The sequence below is a fragment of the Cetorhinus maximus genome, chromosome 5 (genome assembly GCF_964194155.1).
Source record: "Cetorhinus maximus chromosome 5, sCetMax3.hap1.1, whole genome shotgun sequence".
NCBI classification, from domain to species: Eukaryota; Metazoa; Chordata; class Chondrichthyes; order Lamniformes; family Cetorhinidae; genus Cetorhinus; species Cetorhinus maximus.
Genome location: NC_135883.1, coordinates 138558186 through 138580005, shown reverse-complemented (window position 1 = coordinate 138580005; position 21820 = coordinate 138558186). Strand labels below are relative to the sequence as shown.

The 21820-nt window shown below is 40.7% G+C and overlaps 1 protein-coding gene across 6 annotated transcripts in view; it reads left to right on the top strand.

Annotated features, from left to right (window-relative positions):
• Positions 1–21820, top strand: part of pdss2 (prenyl (decaprenyl) diphosphate synthase, subunit 2) — a 201484-nt gene that overhangs the window by 85305 nt on the left and 94359 nt on the right. For all 6 annotated transcript variants that reach the window (XR_013576649.1, XM_078542524.1, XM_078542522.1 and 3 more), the window contains exon 3: positions 11549–11683. Coding sequence is in view for 5 of the 6 variants with exons in the window: in XM_078542524.1 (XP_078398650.1) it covers positions 11549–11683 (135 nt within the window). In the remaining variant the exon portion in view is untranslated. The remainder of the gene's footprint in view (positions 1–11548; positions 11684–21820) is intronic.

The window sequence follows — 21820 nt, the reverse complement described above, 5'->3', positions numbered from 1 at the left end:
GTTTAATTGTTGCAGCATGAATTGAATGTTGAGCACTTCTGGAGTTTCTTTACACACTGTTTATATGGAGATGAGTTTCTGTCTGTAATTAGTTACACTAAATGCCAGAGTTCAACCCTGTCCAGGACAAGGGAGCAGAGGCTGGGTCCTCCCATGGAGATGTAAGAGCAGTCACTTGAATTGCTCTTTGCACCTGTTAAAGTGCCATATCCTGAGTTTTGTTTGTCTTTTTTTTCTTCCTTTTGCTGTTTTTCTCTTGCCCGACACACCAACTAAATAAGCCACAAAGTTCAAAATAAAATCCAAGTAACTTTTCACATTTTTGGCACTAATGTAACAATTTAAAAAAGACTTTTATTTTATTAAATTAATAATACTGGAAATAAAAGTGGAAACTTTAATCGCATGCAGCTTCCTTCAGGCTCGGGTGGTGCCAGGAGCCTGTCTCTCTCCAGGGGGCCTTCTCGTTGCTATCAAAGAAGAGGCCAGCATGTGCTTAACCTTTCAAATCGCTAGCACCCCCCCCGCCGCCCCCAAAAAACCCACTACAGTACAGTGAACTGAAATTGTGTGAAAGCTCTGTGAAAACTGTTTTCATGCAGCCTGCATTTGGAAAAAGAAATCCACTGGCTAACTTTGTTTCCTTTTGAGAGTGTACTGCTGGTTAAACTGGCACAGCACCTTTTAATAGAATGTTGCCGAGGGCATTAACATGTGTCTTTTGGGTAAGACGAATGAGTGATATCAAGGAGAAGCTGCGGCTTTAATAGCTGATAGAGACTTTCCAGCTCATTACGTTATCAATGGCAATGTGCGCTTTCGCAGAGGCAAATCAAAAATAATCAAATAGTTAGGTCAGAAACAGGCAACAGAAACCCTTGACAAAAAATTATAACAGAGCAGAATAAACCTTTTATGTTAAAATATTCTGTGTACTGAAAATTACAAATATAAAATGCGGGTCCTTGGAGAAGGGATTACTGCCAGAGGGAAAATGACAGAATCATAAATTAAAATCTGCTGCCTAATGAGGTCAGCTGAATGTCCGCAGCGCCTAATGTTTAGCTTTAGGTGGTGAAAATGCACAAAGCAATGGGACGGTGGAAGTGATTCTCCTCTTTGGGGCTTGGCATTGTATTCAGCAAGTGAGTCTACTGTATAAAGAATACTCTCTTCACCCATTCCTTGCTCTGAAATTTCAAATTCTGAATAAAATTAGTTTTAACAAAAGTTGCCGTATTTCTCTTCAGAATATTGTGAATGCTGAGTAATGCAATGAAGTTGGAACTTGGTTTTGGGAGTTTTTGACAAATCCCAATGTTTTAGCTAGGAAGCTGAAATAATCTGTTGCAATTGTACCATAATTGTCAATCACTTTGCCCACCTGAGTATTACACCCAACAAATCACTGTCGAGATCTTGCATCAGTCAACAAACATTAAGGGATACGGAAATAGTTCGGGAAGATGTCGTTAATAGTGGAAGATCAGTCATGATCTAGTTAAATGGCAGAGCAGGCTCAAGGGGCTGAATGGCCTACTCCTGCCCCTGGGATGGCAGGATTGTCGTTTGAGGAGAGATTGAGCCGACTAGACCTGTATTCACTGGAGTTTAGAAGAATTTTTTTTTATTCATCTGTGGGATGTGGGCGTCATTGGCAAGGCCAGTATTTATTCCCCATATCTAATTGCCCTTGAACAGAGTGGGTTGCTAGGCCATTTCAGTGGGCATTTAAGAGTCAACCACATTGCATTTAGCGAGGATGGCAGATTTCCTTCCCTAAAGAACATTAATGAACCAGTTAGGTTTTTACAACAATTGACAATGGTTTCATGGTCATCATCAGACTTTTAATTCCAGATTTTTTTTTATTGAATTCAAATTCCACCATCTGCCGCGGCAGGATTCGAACCCGGGTCCCCAGAACATTACCCTGTGTCTCTGGATTGGGGATCTCCTTTAAATGTACAAAATTCTGACAGGGCTGGACAGACTGAATGGAAGGATGATGTTTCCATTGGCTGGGGAAGTCTGGAGCAAGGGATCACAATCTCAGGATGTGGGGAAGGCCATTTAGGACTAAGCTGATGAGAAATGTCTTCGCTCAGAGAGTGGTGAACCTGTGGAATTCTCTATCACAGAAGGCTGTGGAGGCCAAGTCACTGAATATATTTAAGAAGGAAATAGATTTCTAGACTCAAGGCGTCGAGGGGTATGGGGAGAGCATGGGAGTACAGCGTTGAGATAGAGGATGAGCCATGATCATATTGAATGCCGGAGCAGGCTCAAAGGGCCGAATGACCTACTCCCCCTATTTTCGATGTTTCCATGTCCCTACCACTTCTTGCTTTTCCAGGTATCAAAATCTCATTTAGGCTGCCAGTAAAACAGAATGACAGACATTTTGTTTAATGAAACCTTTAATTGATAAAGTATTTTGCCTATCAAGGTGAGTAATGCTAGTATTGAAATACCATACTTTCCCTTTTTTTAACCCATTGTTAAGATCAAATACTACTGGGTCCAGAGACTTGTAATATGTTAGACTCCTGTTACTGCCCCACAGCTTGCACTTAGGGCCTTTAAGATTTCACAGGCACATTATCAGATAAAATTTGATACCAAGCCACATTAGAGTTTTAGGGCATATTGGTGGTTTTTAAGGCATAAAGAGGGGCAGAGAGGTATAGAATTAGAAATCCAGAATCCCAGAGCTTTGGGTTTAAACTGTTGAAGGCACACAGCCAATGGTGGAGCGAAGAGAATTGGGAATGCTCAAGGAAGCCAGATTTGGAGGGTTGTAGAGCCGAAGAAGGTCTTGAATATAGGGAGGGGCTAGGCCATGAAGACAAGGATGAGAATTTTAAATTTGTGGCATTCTCGCACCAGGGGTTAGTGTAGGTCAGTGAGAACAGGGGTGATGTGGGTTTTAATGTGGGTTACGGTGCGAGTTTTATATGAGCTAAGTTTGTAAATGGTGGAAGATGAGAGGCCAGCCAGGAGTGCAGTGGGTGAGTCAAGTCCAGAAGTGTAACACAAGCATGGATGAGGGTTTCAGCAGCAGTACAGCTGAAGCAGAGGTGGAGATGGACAATGTTATGGAGGTAGAAGTAGATGGTCTTGGTGCTGGAGTGAATTTGTGGTCAGAATCAGTTCAGGACAGTCTCGATCAGCCTCAGATTGGTCAAGGTGGGGAATGGCATCAGTGGATAGGAAACCTTGTTTGTGGTGGTGCTGAAGACGGTGGCCATGGTCTTCTCAGTATTTAATTGGCTGAAATTTCTGCTCATCCACTGCTGAATGTTGGACAAGCAACATAACTCCACACTCTGAATTGACCCAGAGTTGGTCTCTGGACTGGATGGTAATGGAGAAGTGAGGTTCCAGACTGTGCTTATATACAGTTCTGCTGCTGCTGACGGTCCATGGCTTCTCATGAATTCCTAGTTTTGTGCTTTGAAATCTGTCCTTTGCCCCAATTAGCATGGTAGAAGTGCCACATTTCATGATTAAGGATGTCCTCACCGTTAGTCAGAATTTGAATACGCAAGATTTGTGCCAAGATCGCCACTACCAGTGCTACTGTGGATAAACGTGCCTGCAGTAGTTAGGTTGGTGAGGATGTGGCCCAATAGCCTATTTCCTTTTCTGGTTCCCTCACTGCCTGCCACAGTCCAATAGCCATGTCTTTAAGGACTGCACCAGCTTGGCCAGTGGTAGTATTACTGAGCCACTCTAGGTTGTTGACATTGAACATACGAACATAGGAAATAGGAGAATAAGTAGGCCATTTGGCCCCTCATGCCTGCTCTGCTATTCAATAAGATCATGGCTGATCTGTTTATGTTTTGAATTCCACATTCCTGTCTACCCCGATAACCTTAGATTCTTGTAAGGCAAGGGAATCTATCTACCTCTGCCTTAAAAATATTCAATGACCCTGCTTCCACTGCCTTCTGAGGCAGACAGTTCCAAAGTTTCACAACCCTCAGAGAAAAAATTTCTCCTCATCTCTGTCCTAAAAGGGCAACACCTAATTATGAAACAGTGCCCCCTAGTTCTGGGCTCACCCATAACAGGAAACATCCTTTCCACTTCACATTTTCCATTTTCCCTTGTCAATACCGATCAGGATCTTATATACTTCAATCAAGTCACCCCTTACTCTTCTAAACTCCCGTGGAAACAAGCCCAGCCTGTCCAACCTATCCTCATAAGACAACCCACTCATTCCAGGTATCAATGTAGTAAACTCCTCTGAACCGCCTCCAACTCATCTACACCCTTTAAATAAGGAGACCAAAACTGCACACAGTATTTGAGATGTGGTCCCGCCAATGCCCTGTATAACTGAAGCATAACATCTTTACTTTTATCTTCAATTCCTCTTGAAATAAAGGATAGCATTCCATTTGCCTCCTTGATTACATACTGTATCTGCATACTAACCTTGATCCCTGTGCACCTCGGAATTCTGCAGCTGTCCTCTGTTTAAGTAATACTCTGGTTTTTTTATTCTTCCTGCCAAAGTAAACAAGTTCACATTTTCCCACATTATATTCCATCTGCCAGATTTTTGCCCACTCACTCAACCTATCTATATTCATCTGCAAAATCATATCTTCACGACATACTTTCCTACCTATCTTTGTATCGTCTGCAAATTTAGCTACCATGCCTTTGCTCCCTTTATCTTAGTCATTGACGTAATCAGTGAAATCTCTCCCCCAGAGTACATTCTGTGCCTTTGTTTCGCTCAGAGCTTCCTCCAGGTGAGGTTCATGTTGGAGGAGTAGTGTTTCGCCTGTTGAGGGTTGGGATGGCAGTACATGGTGTTCAGAAGGGATTTTGCCTTTGCTTGACCTGAAGCTATAAGACTTAATCAGAGTTGGAGTCAGTGTTGGGGACTCCCTGCCAACTTTTTTTTTTACCCCGTCTTATGGTACAGCACATAGCCAGTGATGAAGATGCAGAACTTTAAGGGGTTGAGTAATGAAATGGCAACCTGAACAAAAGTATGTTGGGCTGCGGGATGGTTCACCCAACTTGCTCCCCAGCCCCCAGGTGGCAATGCAGAGGATTGCCTGAGTAACATTGCCTATTTCATGTTCTGATATGATGCCTGGGTCATCTATGGTGGGACCATCTAATATTTTTCCTCATATTATTGAAATTTATAGCAATTGCCTTGTTGGGCCACTTCAGGGACTGGTAAGAGTCAACCACATTGTATAGGACTAGAGTGATGTGGACCAGAGTAGATAGTGGTGGCAGACATCTGTTTACTGAGGGGCATTAGTGAACAATCATTTTAGTGACATTTTCCTAAAATTACCAAGTTGCCACCATCATCTCAAGGGTAATAAGGGATGGGCTATAACTGCTGGCCTAGGCAGTGACTCCCATACCCCGTGAAAGAATAAAAGTTTAAAAAAAAATTAAATACAATTTCCTTACTATCCAGTGGGCTTCAAATTCAGGACCTCTAGCACCGTAACCACTGAACTTCTGGCAGCTAAACCCTTAAATCTAGGCTCCTTTTTCCTTTTTTAAAAAACCCACTTTTTGTCCTAGCTTTCGACCATCACCCTTTGGCTTAGCATTTTGTTCCTGATTTAACTAACCTCTCTGTAAAATACTTTTATTGTCGTCCTTTTTTTTAATGCCTCCATATCCTGACGCAAAGTTGCAACTTTTATGGTTAAATATTTCCAACATCCTACTATGATTTCTGTACAAATGTAATTGAGATGAGTTGGAGGGGTGGATAAATGTTTTGCCCAGCTTAACAGAGCTTGTTTTTTTTAAAGTTGTGATTGTGATGTTTTCAAATACCTGGAACTGTACTAGGACAGAGCTCTATTTGATCCTGCAGTTTGTTCTGATTCAGAAACAGCAGTTTTTTTTCTATGTTTTTTTCTAATTGTGAGTCACCTGCCTAAACTTAAAATCCTTCTATACTACTACTGGCTGATCCATTTGGTTATCACTGAACTCCACGTAGAAGTGCAAGGGCATGGCTTTGTGTGTCAGAGGACACAGTTGTTTTGTTCATGCTACAGGATTGTTACAAGAATTGGGGGAAAAAAAAACAACCAGAGGTGTAAATTGTATAATACTTGCTGCTTTAAAACCTTTTCCTTAGAACCAGTTATACACCAAATATTTCTGCACAATTTCATATACATGCTTAGTTAGTACTGGAGCAGGCATTTGTGAAAAGCCATCTTCAACCACAACAGCAGATGAGTAATTGCGCATATATCAAGTGGACAGAGCTAGAGTAGGCGGTGTGATTCTCATGTCTTTGTCCTTAATGATTCCCCTGATTTGTGTCTGAATTTTCCCAAGGGTTCCACATTATAATTTTGGTTATTAAATTTCCATAATATTGCTACTTAAACAGAATATGCTCTTGTATAATTCAACATACTGTGGTATTTTAATAGTTTAATTTTACACTCTAACAAATGCATGGATAAAAGCTAATGTTGTTTCATGATTCATCATTGAAGACTGGCAGGAAGATAATTGATATATCCCTGTTTTGCAGATTACACACATGCTGCGCCTGTGCACTTGGAAATTTTCTGTTGTCCTTTGGGATTTAATTTATCACAGTTTTTCTTAAATATACTGTAGTCACTAGCACCATTAGCCCATAAATTATGATATACAAAACATTATTTATCGATCCCTCATTAATAGAAAAAATCATAAAATAGCCCTTGCTATTAATGTGTGGTTCCTAACAAGAATAAATCAATCTTCTCAGGGAAAAAAACTGTCTAATTTCTAATATTTAATGCACAGAGTATTTTAAGTCGAAAAATACCACATTCAATGTGTTTTATTATATAAGGAAAGTGTGAAGGGTTTTATGACAGTACTTTTTTCAGTGATCAACAGAAGTTGCACTTGGGGGATAAAATGGTCCCTTAATTTCTGCTGCTGCGGCTATCAGGCACCCAATCCAAAGCCAAACAGGCAAAGCTCATCCCAAATATAGATGAGATGTGGGGGACTATACCATAATCCAATGTAATGATTTAGTTTCACTGGGTTGTCCCATAGTGGACCTTGAATTTCCTAGGAGAATTGTGCCCATTAGGACCCAGTGGAGGAAGGTATTATGGCTGAAATACTAAATAAACATTCTGCATCTGTCTTCACCAAGGAAGAAGGTGCTGCCCAAGCCATACCGAAAGAGGACGTAGTTGAGACACTTATTAGATATGCTGGTTGTACTTAAAGTTGATAAATGGTCAGGATTGGATCAGACGCACCCAAGGAGACTGAAGGAAGTAATAGTTGAAAATGCGGAGGCACTGGCCATAATTTTCCAATCCTCTGTCGGACCAGGTGTAGTGCCAGAAGGGAATTGAAAATCTTACACCCATGTCAGAAGAAGGGTGTAAGGATAACCCCAGCAACTACAGGCCAATCAGTTTAACCTCGGTGGTGGGGAAGCTTTTAGAAATGATAAAAGGGAGCAAAATTAACAGTCACTTGGTAAATGCAGGTTAATTAAGGAAAGCCAGCACAGATTTGTCATGGCAAATAGTGTTTAACTAACTTGCTTGATATTTTTGATAAGGTAATAGAGAGGGCTGATGCAGGCAATTCTGTTAATGTGGCGTACATGGACCTCCAAAAGGCATTTGATAAAAGTGGCTCATAACAGGCTTGTGAACAAAATTGGAACTCGTGGAATGAAAGGGACAAGAGCAACATAGATAGAAAATTGGCTGTGTGCCAGGAAACACAGTAGTGATGAGCTGTTTCAGACTGGAGGAAGATTTATGGTAGAGTTCCCAAGGGGTTAGCCCTCTTGCTGTTCGCGATATATATATATAAGTGACATAGACTTTAGTGAACAGGGCAAATTTCAAAAACTTGGAAGTATTGTGAACTGTGAGGAGGATAGTGGATCCTTCAATATATTATCACGTTCAGATCAAAAACAACTTCTCATCAGCCTAAATGTGGGAGCATAACAAAACAGTAAGGATGGACTAAAGGTGTAGTGTAGGAGTGAAACATGCATTATTTTGGTAGTTCTATTCATTCTGCATCTTTCATAAACTATCAGGGGTGTGACCTTGTCTCATAGTTTCTTGGGGCAGTGGAGATGTGAAAATAGCCCAGTCTAGATAGCTGAAGTAGTAGTCTCCAATTCTGGTGTCACATAAAGTGCAATTGTGACTGCTCAAAACTAACAGTTCTGGGCTCCTTGAGTTGAACTTCTCGTTGATGGAGTCTCCATTCTTTCTATGCAAGTAGGTTGGATTAGAAAGAGTATCAAATTGTCACAGAGATAAAAGCGAAGAACTGTGGATGCTGGAAATCCAAAACAAAAACAAAAATACCTGGAAAAACTCAGCAGGTCTGGCAGTATCGGTGGAGAAGAGCACAGTTGACGTTTCGAGTCCTCATGACTCTTCAACAGAACTAAGTAAAAATAGGAAAGGGGTGAAATATAAGCTGGTTTAAGGGGCGGTGGGGGAGTTTAGGACAAGAAGAGCTAGGTAAAGGGCCAGTGATAGGTGGAAATAACCAAAAGATGTCACAGACAAATGGACAAAGAGGTGTTGAAGGTGGTGATATTATCTAAAGGAATGTGCTAATTAAGGGTAGAAAGCAGGACAAACAAGGCACAGATAGCTCTACTGGGGGTGGGGTGGGGTGGGGTGAAGGAATCTAAAAAGGCTAAAAGGTAGAGATGAAACAATGGATGGAAATACATTTAAAAATAATGGAAATAGGTGGGAAAAGAAAAATCTATATAAATTATTGGAAAAAACAAAAAGGAGGGGGAAAAAACAGAAAGGGGGTGGGGATGGAGGAGAGAGTTCATGATCTAAAATTGTTGAACTCAATATTCAGTCCGGAAGGCTGTAAAGTGCCTAGTCGGAAGATGAGGCGCTGTTCCGCCAGTTTGCGTTGAGCTTCACTGGAACAATGCAGCAAGCCAAGGACAAACATGTGGGCATGAGAGCAGGGTGGAGTGTTGAAATGGCAAGCGACAGGGAGGTCTGGGTAATGCTTGCGGACAGACCGAAGGTGTTCTGCAAAGCGGTCACCCAGTCTGCGTTTGGTCTCTCCAATGTAGAGGAAACTGTATTGGGAGCAACGAATGCAGTAGACCAAGTTGAGGGAAGTGCAAGTGAAATGCTGCTTCACTTGAAAAGAGTGTTTGGGACCTTGGACAGTGAGGAGAGGGGAAGTGAAGGGGCAGGTGTTGCATCTTCTGCGGTTGCATGGGAAGGTGCTGTGGGAAGGGGTTGAGGAGTAGGAGGTGATGGAGGAGTGAACCAGGGTGTCACGGAGGGAACGATCCCTACGGAATGCCGCCGGGGGGGTGAAGGGAAGATGTGTTTGGTGGTGGCATCATGCTGGATTTGGCGGAAATGGCGGAGGATGATCCTTTGAATGCGGAGGCTGGTGGGGTGATAAGTGAGGACAAGGGGGACCCTATCATGTTTCTGGGAGGGAGGAGAAGGCGTGAGGGCGGATGCGCGGGAGATGGGCCGGACACGGTTGAGGGCCCAGGCAACCACCGTGGGTCGAAAACCTGGGTTAAGGAAGAAGGAGGACATGTCAGAGGAACTGTTTTTGAAAGTGGCACCATCAGAACAGATGCAACGGAGGCGAAGGAGCTGAGAGAATGGGATGGAGTCCTTACAGGAAGCGGGGTGTGAGGAGCTGTAGTCGAGGTAGCTATGGGAGTCGGTAGGCTTGTAATGGATATTGGTGGACAGTCTATCACCAGAAATTGAGACAGAGAGGTCAAAGAAGGGAAGGGAAGTGTCGGAGATGGACCATGTGAAAATGATGGAGGGGTGGAAATTGGAAGCAAAATTGATAAATTTTTCCAGGTCCCGACGAGAGCATGAAGCAGCACCGAAGTAATCATCGATGTACCAGAGAAAGAGTTGTGGGAGGGGGCCGGAGTAGGACTGGAACAAGGAATGTTTCACATACTCCATAAAGAGACAGGCATAGCTGGGGCCCATGCGGGTACCCATAACCACACCTTTTATTTGGAGGAAGTGAGAGGAGTTAAAGGAGAAATTGTTCAGTGTGAGAACAAGTTCAGCCAGACGGAGGAGAGTATTGGTGGATGGGGATTGTTGGGGCCTCTGTTCGAGGAAGAAGCGGAGAGCCACCAGACCATCCCGGTGCGGGATGGAGGTGTAGAGGGATTGGACGTCCATGGTGAAGAGGAAGCGGTTGGGGCCAGGGAACTGGAAATTGTTGATGTGATGTAGGGTGTCAGAGGAATCACGGATGTAGGTGGGAAGGGACTGGACAATGGGAGAGAGAAGGGAGTCAAGATTCAAATTGTCAGCCAGTTACACCTACCTGCTCTGAGTTTTTGTTTGTTTATCAGGTTTTTCAGAGGTTAATAAGTCAAGACTGCCAGCAATGCTCTGATCCCATGCAGAATAAACTCACCGCCCCCAGGATAGAAGTCTTCAATCTTTTTGCTGCTGAGGCCCCCTGCCTCCCATGGTATAAAAGCTCTGCTGGTTTCCCCCACCCACCAGCCACCAAAGTTCTCCCTCAACCCCCCCAACCACTATCGTTCAAATTTGCCTTGCCTTTCAAACCTGCCTGGCTTAAATTTGAAAGAAAAGCTTGGCAGTTAACTGCTCTCTGCTGAATTCTCCATGGCAACACCTCTACCAATCAGTCCAACCAATCAGCACTCTTCTCATGCAATATAAATTGCATGTTGTTCCTTTTACTGTTGGTTTAACTTGTGTAGCTGCCCTGATGAGTGCAAGACAAAAAGCTTTGACAGTATGTCTCTTTTTCAGCAATAAACAGAATGTATTTTTTTTTTAAATAACTCATGAAGAAAATGTCACAGATATTAATTTCCTTCGATAACTTTTGGTTGAGATGTACAAAGCACAAAGTTCTGAATAAAATCGATTCAAATTCTTACGGAAAGTGAAATTAATTCAGCCCTTACTTGCAGCTATCAAATAAACAGACTTCCATCAACCTAGCTAGATGTATATAGCGAGGATCAACTTTAAGGAAATAAGTATATAACTTGTAAATTTCTCCTACAGCAGTATTTGCATTTCTTGAGCTGCTGCTTATATAATGTCTGGATTCAGGACTTTGTTTTCAACACCTTCCCTCCTTACTAGAACAGCCTTTGCAGAATTGCCTTCTTGTAAAGTTACTCTCTCCTTTGCAGCTTTTGTGTTCTTTTTCAGATATCATGCAAACTTTCATTTGACACATGGCAGTCCTTTCATTAAGTTTTTTTTGTTGAAGGCTAAGGTTGTAACATTTCTCATAGTTTTTGCATACGAATGCAAATACACCATCATTGTTCCCAAATAGGCAGATTTAATAAATAGAACTTGTTTTTAAAAAGGATACATTAAGGTCTGCAGAGTTTTGGTAACCTGATACCAAGGCACATTTAGCATTTCATTGTGCAAACAGTTGTAGTGAAAATGAAAAGCAAGGAGGTGTGGAATTTGTGTTTTTATTTGTCAGTTAACATTGTGTTTTGATTCAATAGGGGATTTGTCTATGACAGCAGGAATAATCTTCAACTGCGAGGTCTCGTCGTCTTATTGATGTCAAAGGCAGCTGGACCTAGCAAAACAGCTGATCCTCCACTCGAAGGTGACTTGGTCAGTGGAATTTACTCCAGGTACGCTTTACACGGCTGAAGTTAGTTGCTGGTCATTTTAGTACAATGAAAAGTTGGGTGCATTTTTCTTTTGAGGATGGCTCTTCATTGTAAACTAACCCCAACTGCTCATAGCGAGGCTTTTTAAATAGCATTTGTTGAGATCTTCAGAGTTTTGCTATCCTGACAAATAAATCCAAAGAGAGTGGTGAGAATGTGGAACTTTCTATCTCAAGGAGTAGTTGAAACAAATAGCTTGGATGTATTTAATGGGGAACGAGACACATTCATAAAGGAGAAAGGAGCAGATTGATATGTTTATAGGGTTAAATGAAGAGATGTTGGAGGAGGTTCGTGTGGATCATTAAGTCCTGTTGGGCTAAAAGGCCCTTTTCTGTGCTCTGCATTCTGTGCTATGCATCATCCTATCTGAGAAGCTGGATGGATGATTTGCCACATCCTTTAGCACTCCCGGTTCTTTGAAATTGACTGAATTGATATCTGAAAATGAACTGGGTTGCTTGGCTGATGTTCTCTCTCAGCCTTCCCTGTAGGCAAGGGACTCCATTTTGCACCTCCTCACACTGGCAGGGTGGAGACTGTCTCATGATGTGGCGGATCATGTGCATGAATCTGCATTCTATCATTGAGTAACACAACATCATGCCACACTGCTTTCTTACAACAGGCAACCTGAAGTCATGTTTGGAGTTTTAAAAATTATTTTATTATTGGATGGCTTGAAGTTTTCTTTAATCCAATTCTCACCACTGTTTGCACAAATGGCACTTATTATCGGAATCAGGAGCAGTGATCGTGAATGAGAAACATGGGCAAAATTATATCTCCAGTTTGTATTGCAGAAGTATTCAGGCCAACTGTGCCAACCCCTTGTTATCAGCTAGATCAAGATGAGGTAACTCAGCATATTTAAGACTAAACCTGCGTCATTTCCAGGTTGTGTGGCTCAATTCTTAGCTGGACATTTCTCGATTTAACTAACAAAAAACTGTTGAGCACGTTTTTAATCAGAGATTTTCATTCCATGATTTCACTCATTAGGCGGAAGTTAGATGAGTACATGTGGGAGAAAGGAATGGAAGGATATTGTGATAGGTGAGATGAAGTAAGGGGGCAAGAGGCTTGTGTGCAGTGGAAACACTGGCATAAGCCAGTTTGGTCAAATGGCTTGTTTCTGTGCTGTAATATTTTATTTAATGATGGCTCAGATGGTTAATGCATGGGCTAGATGGCAGAAAGAGAGATTAAAAGACATAACAAAGGAAGGAAGCAAAGTGTGTGAGGCATACAAAGAGTGAGAAACATACAAAACAAAGATGACAGGAAGGAGATACTGGTGCAGTTTGAGGAAGAGTAAGTTACAGGCAACAACTGAAATTGTTTCAGATCCGGAGGGAGAGAGAGAAAAATATAGTTTATGAGATAGAATTGGAGATTGAGTCAGAAAGAGAACAGCAACCTTTAATTTTTCTGCGAGCACTGCTACAAATCTGTTTGTTCTTCCCTTTGAATTTTCTTTGCTAATTTTTTTTCTGATCATTTGCCATGTTAATTTATTTGTGTTACAATGTTAAATTCATCTGAATATTTTAAATATATGGAGAATAACTATAAATGCATAACTTTGCTTATTTGGAAAATATTCTTGCCTGTAGGATTTTATACTGTCATAGGCACAGTGGATTTTATCGACGGATAAAATATATCTTGATAACTGAAGTTGCAGCACTGCAAGAGGTCATTTGGCCCATCGTGCTTGAGAATTCCACAGTTTCTACCCCAAGCCCATTTTCCAGCTCTTTCGCAGTAACCTGCCCTGTTCTTCTTCAGGCGTTTATCCATTTCCAACTTAAATGTTGCCATTGACTCAATAAATCATTCCAATATTGTAATAAACCTTTTCATGAAAAAAGTCTTTCCAACTTTAATATTTATGTTTTTAAGTACTGATCCTGATTTTATCCCTTTGTTACCAATTAGTGTTATGAATTAATGTAAATAATCTTCCATAATTGCCCCCTCAAAACCTTTCTTAGTTTTTAACACTTGCTATTAGATCCTCTTTAAAATTTTCCACTCTCCCAATTGTACCCCAGTGTTTTAAGTCTTCTGTAATTAATAACAGAGATCAGAGGATGTAATTTAGCCCCAATAGCTTTGTATAATGTTGAACCCACACTGTGCACAGGATTTCAAATGTGGCCTTGTGGAGATTTGTGAACAAACCATTGCTTTTATTGTTGCTGGTCCTCAGTTTAAAATTCTGAATCCAATTAACGTTTTCTGCAATTTTCTATTTGCATCACTTTTCAAAACACAGAAGAATATTAAGACACAATGTGAAGGGGCATTCTGCTCAATGTGCCCATTGAATTCTGAAGTACCTTGATGTCACATTCTGCAGCAAATTTCTACGGCCTGAAAATGTAGATTCTGTGGCAGGTTTGACAATTGCAGTGAAATATTTTTAATTTGAAAACTATGCTGACCTGATTACTTTTGTTGAGAAACACTGGGATTTAGCAGTAGCTATTCCAAGTGTCAACATGTACTGTTCAATAACAGCTGTCACTTAATACTGAGCTATTTTACCTGATTTCTCATCTGGCCAGATGGTAAGTCCTGGTTGTTAAGTGGCAACTAAGTGTTATGCAGCAAGTGCCAATGTGTCATGCAATAATACTTGGCGTCCTAAATCCGAATGGTGTCAAATGATACCAATTTTATAATTTGTGTTGATCAGCAAATCAGTAACACCCATACATCAAGTTACATTGAATCTATAGCACAAAACAGGCTACTTGGCCCACTTGTCCCAACTCCCTTCCCATCTTCCTTCATCTAACCCTATCACATATCAGGGATAGAGAGACCCTAAGAGAGAACAGTGTTGGAGACCCACATTTAAAAGCGGTGACAGGAAGTCAGAGTGACCTTGAGAGAGAACAGTTCCCCAGAAAGCCACAGTTAAAAGTGGCCGAGTGGAGTCAGGGTGAGTCCGAGGGAGAACATTGTTGGAAATCACAGTTAAAAGTGGTGACAGGAAGTCAGAGTGAGCCTGAGAGAGGACTGTGCCCCAGAAACCCACAGTTAAAAAGCGGCCGAATGCAATCAGCGAAAGAGAGAGGAGAATGTTGGAAGCTCACAGTTACTGATGGGTAATGTTTTAGAATCAATAATCAAGGAAAAAGTCAATAGACACTTAGAGAGGTTTGAGTTGATTGTGCAATGTTCAGCACCATTCGCAAGTCCTCAAATATGAAGCTGTCCGTGTCCGTCTGCACCAAGACCTGGACAATATTCAGGCTTGGGCTGATAAGGGGCAAGTACCATTCACACCACACAAGTGCCAGACAATGACCATCTCCAACAAACCTGTCATAATCTTATACAGAGATAAAAACAAAAAACTACTGCGGATGCTGGAAATCCAAAACAAAAACAGAATTAACTGGAAAAACTCAGCAGGTCTGGCAGCATCGGCGGAGAAGAAGGGAGTCGACGTTTCGAGTCCTCATGACTCTTCAACAGAACTGAGTAATATTAGGAGAATATTATCACCACCTTTAACACCTCTTTGTTCCTTTGTCTGTAACATCTTTTGATTATCTGCTCCTATCACTGCTTTCTTGTCCCTACAACCACACCCCACCCCCAACTTCTCACCCCCCACCCCCCCATCTTAAACCAGCTTATATTTCACCCCTCTCCTAATATTACTCAGTTCTGTTGAAGGGTCATGAGGACTCGAAACGTCGACTCCTTCTCCGCCGATGCTGCCAGACCTGCTGAGTTTTTCCAGGTAATTCTGTTTTTGTTTATAATCTTATACAGCTCTATCTTTCCCCTCAATTTCCTTTACTCTAAGGAAAACAGCTCCCTGCCCCTCGCCTTGTGCTGGAATGATGAGACACCTAGTATTAAAATTGTCCAAACAGATCAATAACACAAAATGTTTGTGAATGAAAGTGGAGGTGGACCGAAACACAATTCCCATCCGATAGATGATGACTTTACAAGACTTGTTGGAATGATTTGGATATTGTTAACCTGAGGTAATGTACTGAGCAAAAAGGCTTGTGCTGTAATGTGGGTTAGCAATATGCACTGCCATCGGCAATGGTTCATGGGAATGGGTGACCTTGGCTACAAACTGTTTCGAGGAAATGAAGATATCTTGTTTTAGTAATTGAAGAGTTTTTGCATAATAGGTTTGGTTGGTTGGCCACTTATTGGCTATTATTGTGTAATTTGTAGAGGTGAGAGGATCCTTTTCAACTAAATTTCATTGAACTATTTCTTCACAGCTGAAACATATGGTCAATAGCATTACAGTGGCATTGACCAACATACTCAGTCTTGTGAAGTACACTGCCTTAACATAGTAATTGATATTTTGTAACTTTTAAATTCTAAATGTTATAAAGAGAGGTAGTCTATTGCAGGGACAAAGCAAGTTTTATTCATTAGGGCCTTGAAATTGATAGCTATGTGCTTGAATCATTAAATGGGACTTTATCCTTTTAAAATCTGTTGAAATTTCAGAGGTAGGAGTTCCATGCTAATCTTCATACAGTTTAATTTCAAGACCTGTGTTCTTTAAATGAAGTGAAACATTCCAAAATTACTGCTTTAGTCTTGAAAAGATTGAATTTTGTGGCAGATTGCCCAACTATGTACAGCTTTTAATATGCTCTGTTACCTATTACTTAGAATAGACTTTGTGGAAATAAAGTATATTATTCTTGGCACCAATTAGCTGTGCCATTCAGTCCCTAAATATTCCCAGCTTTTAGCACGGTTCACTTACTGAATATTATATAGGTGCCATGTGCCACTGCAATTTCAAGTTGTTATAAGCAATTTGTTAATTTTCTGTAAGGCCCTCCAGAGAGTTTTAATCGTGGTTATAACAGGAACTGACTGATTTCTTCCAGTCCTTTTTCACCACTAACGTCATGAATTTTTTCTGTAAAGCCTTTGTTTACTTTGGAGTTTCTATCCCTCTGACTGCATTGACTCCATTACACTTTCTCTCATGCCTAAACATGAAGTATTGGATAACCTTTGTGACAGTTAAATGGGGGAACCACGTTCACTTAAATATAATTAATTGTGAACATTTAGTTTGAGCACTCTTCAATGTAAACATATTTTAACCTTTGCTTACGACACCCAAAGTATAACATAAACAGCTCTACTGTATTCTGCAAAATGCCGTTTCAGCACCTAAAAAAAGACATACTGCTTGTTAATATGGAGCCTGGAGATTGATGTAATTTTATTCGTTAGCTCACTGGTTCTCAAACTGGGCACCTGGGGGTCCGTAGAGACTCTGGTTGTTTGCGAAATAATGTGAAAGTGTGAGACGGGAGCAGTGTGTGGTCACCGTGGGCAGCATAGAGTGGGTTGGCAGTTTCACCTTGGAGGAGAGCTGAGAGGCACAAAATACTCATTTCTTCAAAATGTTTTATTATAACAATCTTCACTTGCAGCACCTTAATAATATACAGAATTATAATTTGGGATGGGGTGAGGTGGTGTCCAGAATTACTAATCCATTTGAAAAGGAGTCCTTCAAACAAAAAAGTTTGAAAGGTGCTGCTTTACTCCTTAATTCCCTGCCTAATTAATACTTACAAAGGAAACTAATTTATATGCAACCAAAACTTTCATACTCATGGATCCAGGGCCATTGCATTTTTTTAAGCATTGCCTCGACGAATATGTTTTTCAGCAGAACTGAGATGAAAAGTTGGTAAAGGTTTGGAAATTTGGCTATGAATTTTAAATGATTCATTAGCAGAGGCATGCTGATCTTTAACATTATACCAGGATAATTATATATCAGCATTTCGATCTTAATCCAGGAGTAAGATTTATTTAATGTTACTGTTTGCAATGCTTCAAAACCAAAAAAGTGTTTTTCTTTTGAAAGTAAACCTTGAGAATGCATTAATTTTCTTGATTTGCAATATTGTTATTGTAACATGATAGATAATATTTGGAGCTGCAGGTCAAATGGTGCCCTTTAATGAGACCTTTCTCATTTATCTGGTCTACTAACTGATCTCCTCTGGGCAGCATGCATGGTGAGTCAAGGTCAAACACAGCTTCAACTAAAACCAGGTTGAAGGTCACATGCTATCTGGACTCTGCACTAATGTATTTCAGTCCACATTTTAGTATTGCATATTGTGCGCTTAACATGGCAAGGCAACTTTGGCAGTTTCCATTATAAATACAGAAATATGAATATCTAATAAAATTGACCGCATGCTGACATAAGATATTTTAAGAGTGATAATGCATCTGTCCATCACCAATACAAAATGGTGCACCCAGGATGCATTTGCTGTGTTTATATTTCTTTCTATTGCTGCCCTTTACATTAAATCTCTGTGTCACACAAAAAAAATTTAGAAAATTCTTGGATCCGCAATGTCCAAAAGCCAGAAGACTTGCAATCGTAGTTCAAAAAAATGCAGAGGGTAAGTCACGGATATGACAGTCTCGAAGTTAAACTCATTCACTGCTTACTTTATGGAGTTTAGATGTGTTGCCTTAAAGGAACACAGCTTTAATCAGCTTCGGCAAAATACATGCTCTTGTATTGTCATACAAAGCAGCATATCGTCTAAATTACTATAGGAAACAGCATGAGATATCCCCCACAGGTGTATTGAAAAGCAGTACAATGTACACACAAGCATCATTCTAGATGTGTCAGATTTTGATAGACGTACAAAATAATCTGTATAAAAGAGAAGCTGCTGATTTGGAACATAAATCATCAAGAACTTCATAATTGCAATCCGAGTGATCTTTGCTTGTACTTATTTATCAAAAGATTGATTCCGTTCCTTTAAAGGGATATAGTTTCACTTTAGCAGAACAATACATGGTACATTACTTTGTTTAAGACTACTATCATTATCAAGCAGCCTGCTATTGAACTTCTGGTGTGCCGGACCCAGCAGATCTGCTCATTTTTTCCTGACTTGAGAGGACTTGAGAGCAAAGCTCTGTGGATAGCTGAGGTCATCGGTACAGAAGCACTAGGTAACATAGACCAGGTTGAGCTGCAATGCTAAGTCTGTTTCTCTTTCCATGGATGCTGCCAGCCTGCTGAGTATCAACATTTTCTGATTTTATTACTGTACCTGAGGTATTGTGGTGCTTGTTGGTAGCGTCCCTATCTCTGAGCCAGGTTCAAATCCCACTCCAGGACTTGATGGCCAAGGAAGGTGAGTTCATGATGCGGCCAAACTGGTTGAGTATCAACTTGTAAATCCTTCCAATGGCAAGTGGTAAGAAAGTGAGACACTCCTGGTCAGCCATCTGTAGAAGGCAAAGGCAAACCACTGCAGTACCTGCCAAGCATAGCTATGGACCAATACAAAAGCCCATGGTCACCAACACCATTTCAGGGCATGGTGCCTGAAGAGAGGGAGCAAGAATTGATACTTGCTTCACTAATATCTAGTTAGTTTATTGCAGTGCTTAAGTGGTCAAAACAGAGAACAAAAGACTTAAATATAGAATCTTGGCAAGCGACAACAGTCTAGAGCACTGACTGGGCAAGTAAACTTGAAGGGAGAAGTGCACTGATCAGTTAAGACCTAAAACTGTATCATATCAACCTTGTTGCTTTCAGCAAAACCTGGTGTGGCACTTCATGCGTAAGCTGCTGCCACTTTTTAAATTTAAGAGAAGTGTGGTGGACATTCTGGTGGATTCCCCTCTCCCTCTGCCCCCCTGTCTTCATTCCTTATTGTGTATTGGTTAGGGCTTGTTTAAAAGCTTAATTACAACAATGACACTTGCTTTGAATAGTACTGCTGGGCACCAGAGTATTTACTTACTTGCCACTGATGTCGTGTAGCCAACATTGCAACAGTTCCTGCCAGTTACAAATGTATAATTCGAAGAGAGATCATTTCAAGCAGAGAAATTCCCCTGCCAAAGCTGCCATTTTGGAAGTGGGCAGTCTGAACAGATTGCAGCTGTGTGTTACAGCCCACCTGCAGCCTTACCTACTGTTATACAGGCTGCCTATAGGACAGTGATAGGTTCCCCCAGGCTTACTGTCACATCTGTTACTTTAGTTGATGTGGATGGAAGTGGGATGAGCAGTGTAGATGTACATTAGAACACTGTAACAATGAAAACTAGGGTCAAGGGAATAGTAAAGCACATTTATAGAGTCAAGAAACATTTATTTTTAGCTGTAATTGATTTTGACAATACGAGAACAAAGTTTTATGTTCTGTTTAAATAAATCCCAAAGAGCCATTTTGGGTTGTGATGGAAATTTTAACCCCCACCTAAGTGTAGTGATTATTATGTAACCAAAAGGGCCATTTTGCACATAGCAAGATTCCTACAGGACAGTTTGATGACTGACAACCTTGTTGTTTTAATTTGTTTGTGATGGTGTTGGTGAAGGATAAATGTTGAATAAGACACTGGGGAGGTTTCTGCTCTTAGAACAGGGCAATAAGATTTAGGGTCTACATAAACCAGTGAAACAGCTTGTTTTAATGTCTGAATTGAAATTCAGCGCCTAACAATGCAGCACTATATCAGTACAGCACTCAAGTGTCCGCTAAGGTTACATGCTTAAGAAACAGAAATATTTAGGGCTCAGAAGAGCCCATTTGGGCTCTTGTGGTTTGTGCTGCCCAAAAAAGTGCCATCCAGCCTCATTCTAGCTTCTAGCTCTTGGTGTGTAGCCCTGTACTTAAAGTGCATGTTGAAATGTATCTTTTTAAATGCAATAAGGGCTTCCTACTCTACCATCCATTCAGACATTGCTGGACTGAGCTTTAAACCCACAAACTTCTTAATCCAAGGGGAGAAGGGCTACCAACTGAGCCAAGCTAACACTGAAATTGCACAAAATTGCTTTGATAAGTAACGATGAGTATTGGACAAGCATCTCACAGACGGCTAAATAATTCAGGATTAAGATGTAGCAGAACAACTGCTGCTTGTCCTCACCATCTGTTATAACTACCTTTGCAAAGTGTATGTTTCCTTAATTTACTTGGTTATTAGTAGAATTTGTTTTTAATTAATGCAGTCTGATTAGTGATTCACTAATAGCGGTCACATATAGCGGTCTTTCAATTCTTCCTTTTTCAATTTCCTGTAAACCTGTTACTCTTCTTGGGCATAATCAAGGTTCATCTCCTGTTGAGTATGGTTCTTTGTTTTTCTAGCCACTTCAGTGAGTTCCTGCGGGTTCTATTATTTCTCACTCTAGTATGATGTACACATTCAGCTTTAGAATTTGTCAAAAATGTCAGCTTTATTAGGGAACAAGTTGGAGTGTTCGAGCTATTGAATCTAAGTTTCAAGCATAGAGTTTGAATGTCAAAGATATAGTAACATGAGGGTTGTTAGACATTACAAGATCACAGTGGATCATCATATTAATAGCTTCCTTTAAAAAAAAGTCTTGCGGTGCCCCAACCCAAGAATGAAAAACTATCAGATTAGCAGCTAGCCAGTTCCTAAAATGCTTGTCAGAAAAATTATTTACAAATTGTTTGCGTACAGGAATACCTTCTTCTATCTGCCTTTAATACTAGACTGAACTGACACCGCACTGTTGAAGCAAGGAGCTCTCTCATCACAATGCTTCAGTAGTTGAACTAGAGAGCACAAACCTAGTTCTGATCATCCCTGGATACAAATATTTGTTTTCAGTCTAGGGAATGAGACATCACCGGCTTTTTTGCCTTTTTCACCTGCTCATCATTTGGGCTTCCCATTTATGTTGGGACTTAGTACAATATTGCGCAGTGACTGATCAGAGATCCTGCTACTCTGTATTCAAAACCTGAATGGAGCAGGGTCATAACATGTTAATCATTTCTCCATCAAGAGGCCAGAAATTCCATGGACATTGCTGCTAGGCTGGAGGCGATGAGCTTTATAGATAAAGATCTGCAGCTCAGCATAACATTCTTATTTCCTACATTAGATTTTTTTGTGGACAAATATGGAATTAAAAGTCTAATGATGACCATGAAACCATTGTCGATTGTCATAAAAACCCATCTGGTTCATTGATGTCTTTTAGGAAAGGAAATCTGCTGTCCTCATATGATCTGGTCTACATGTGACTCC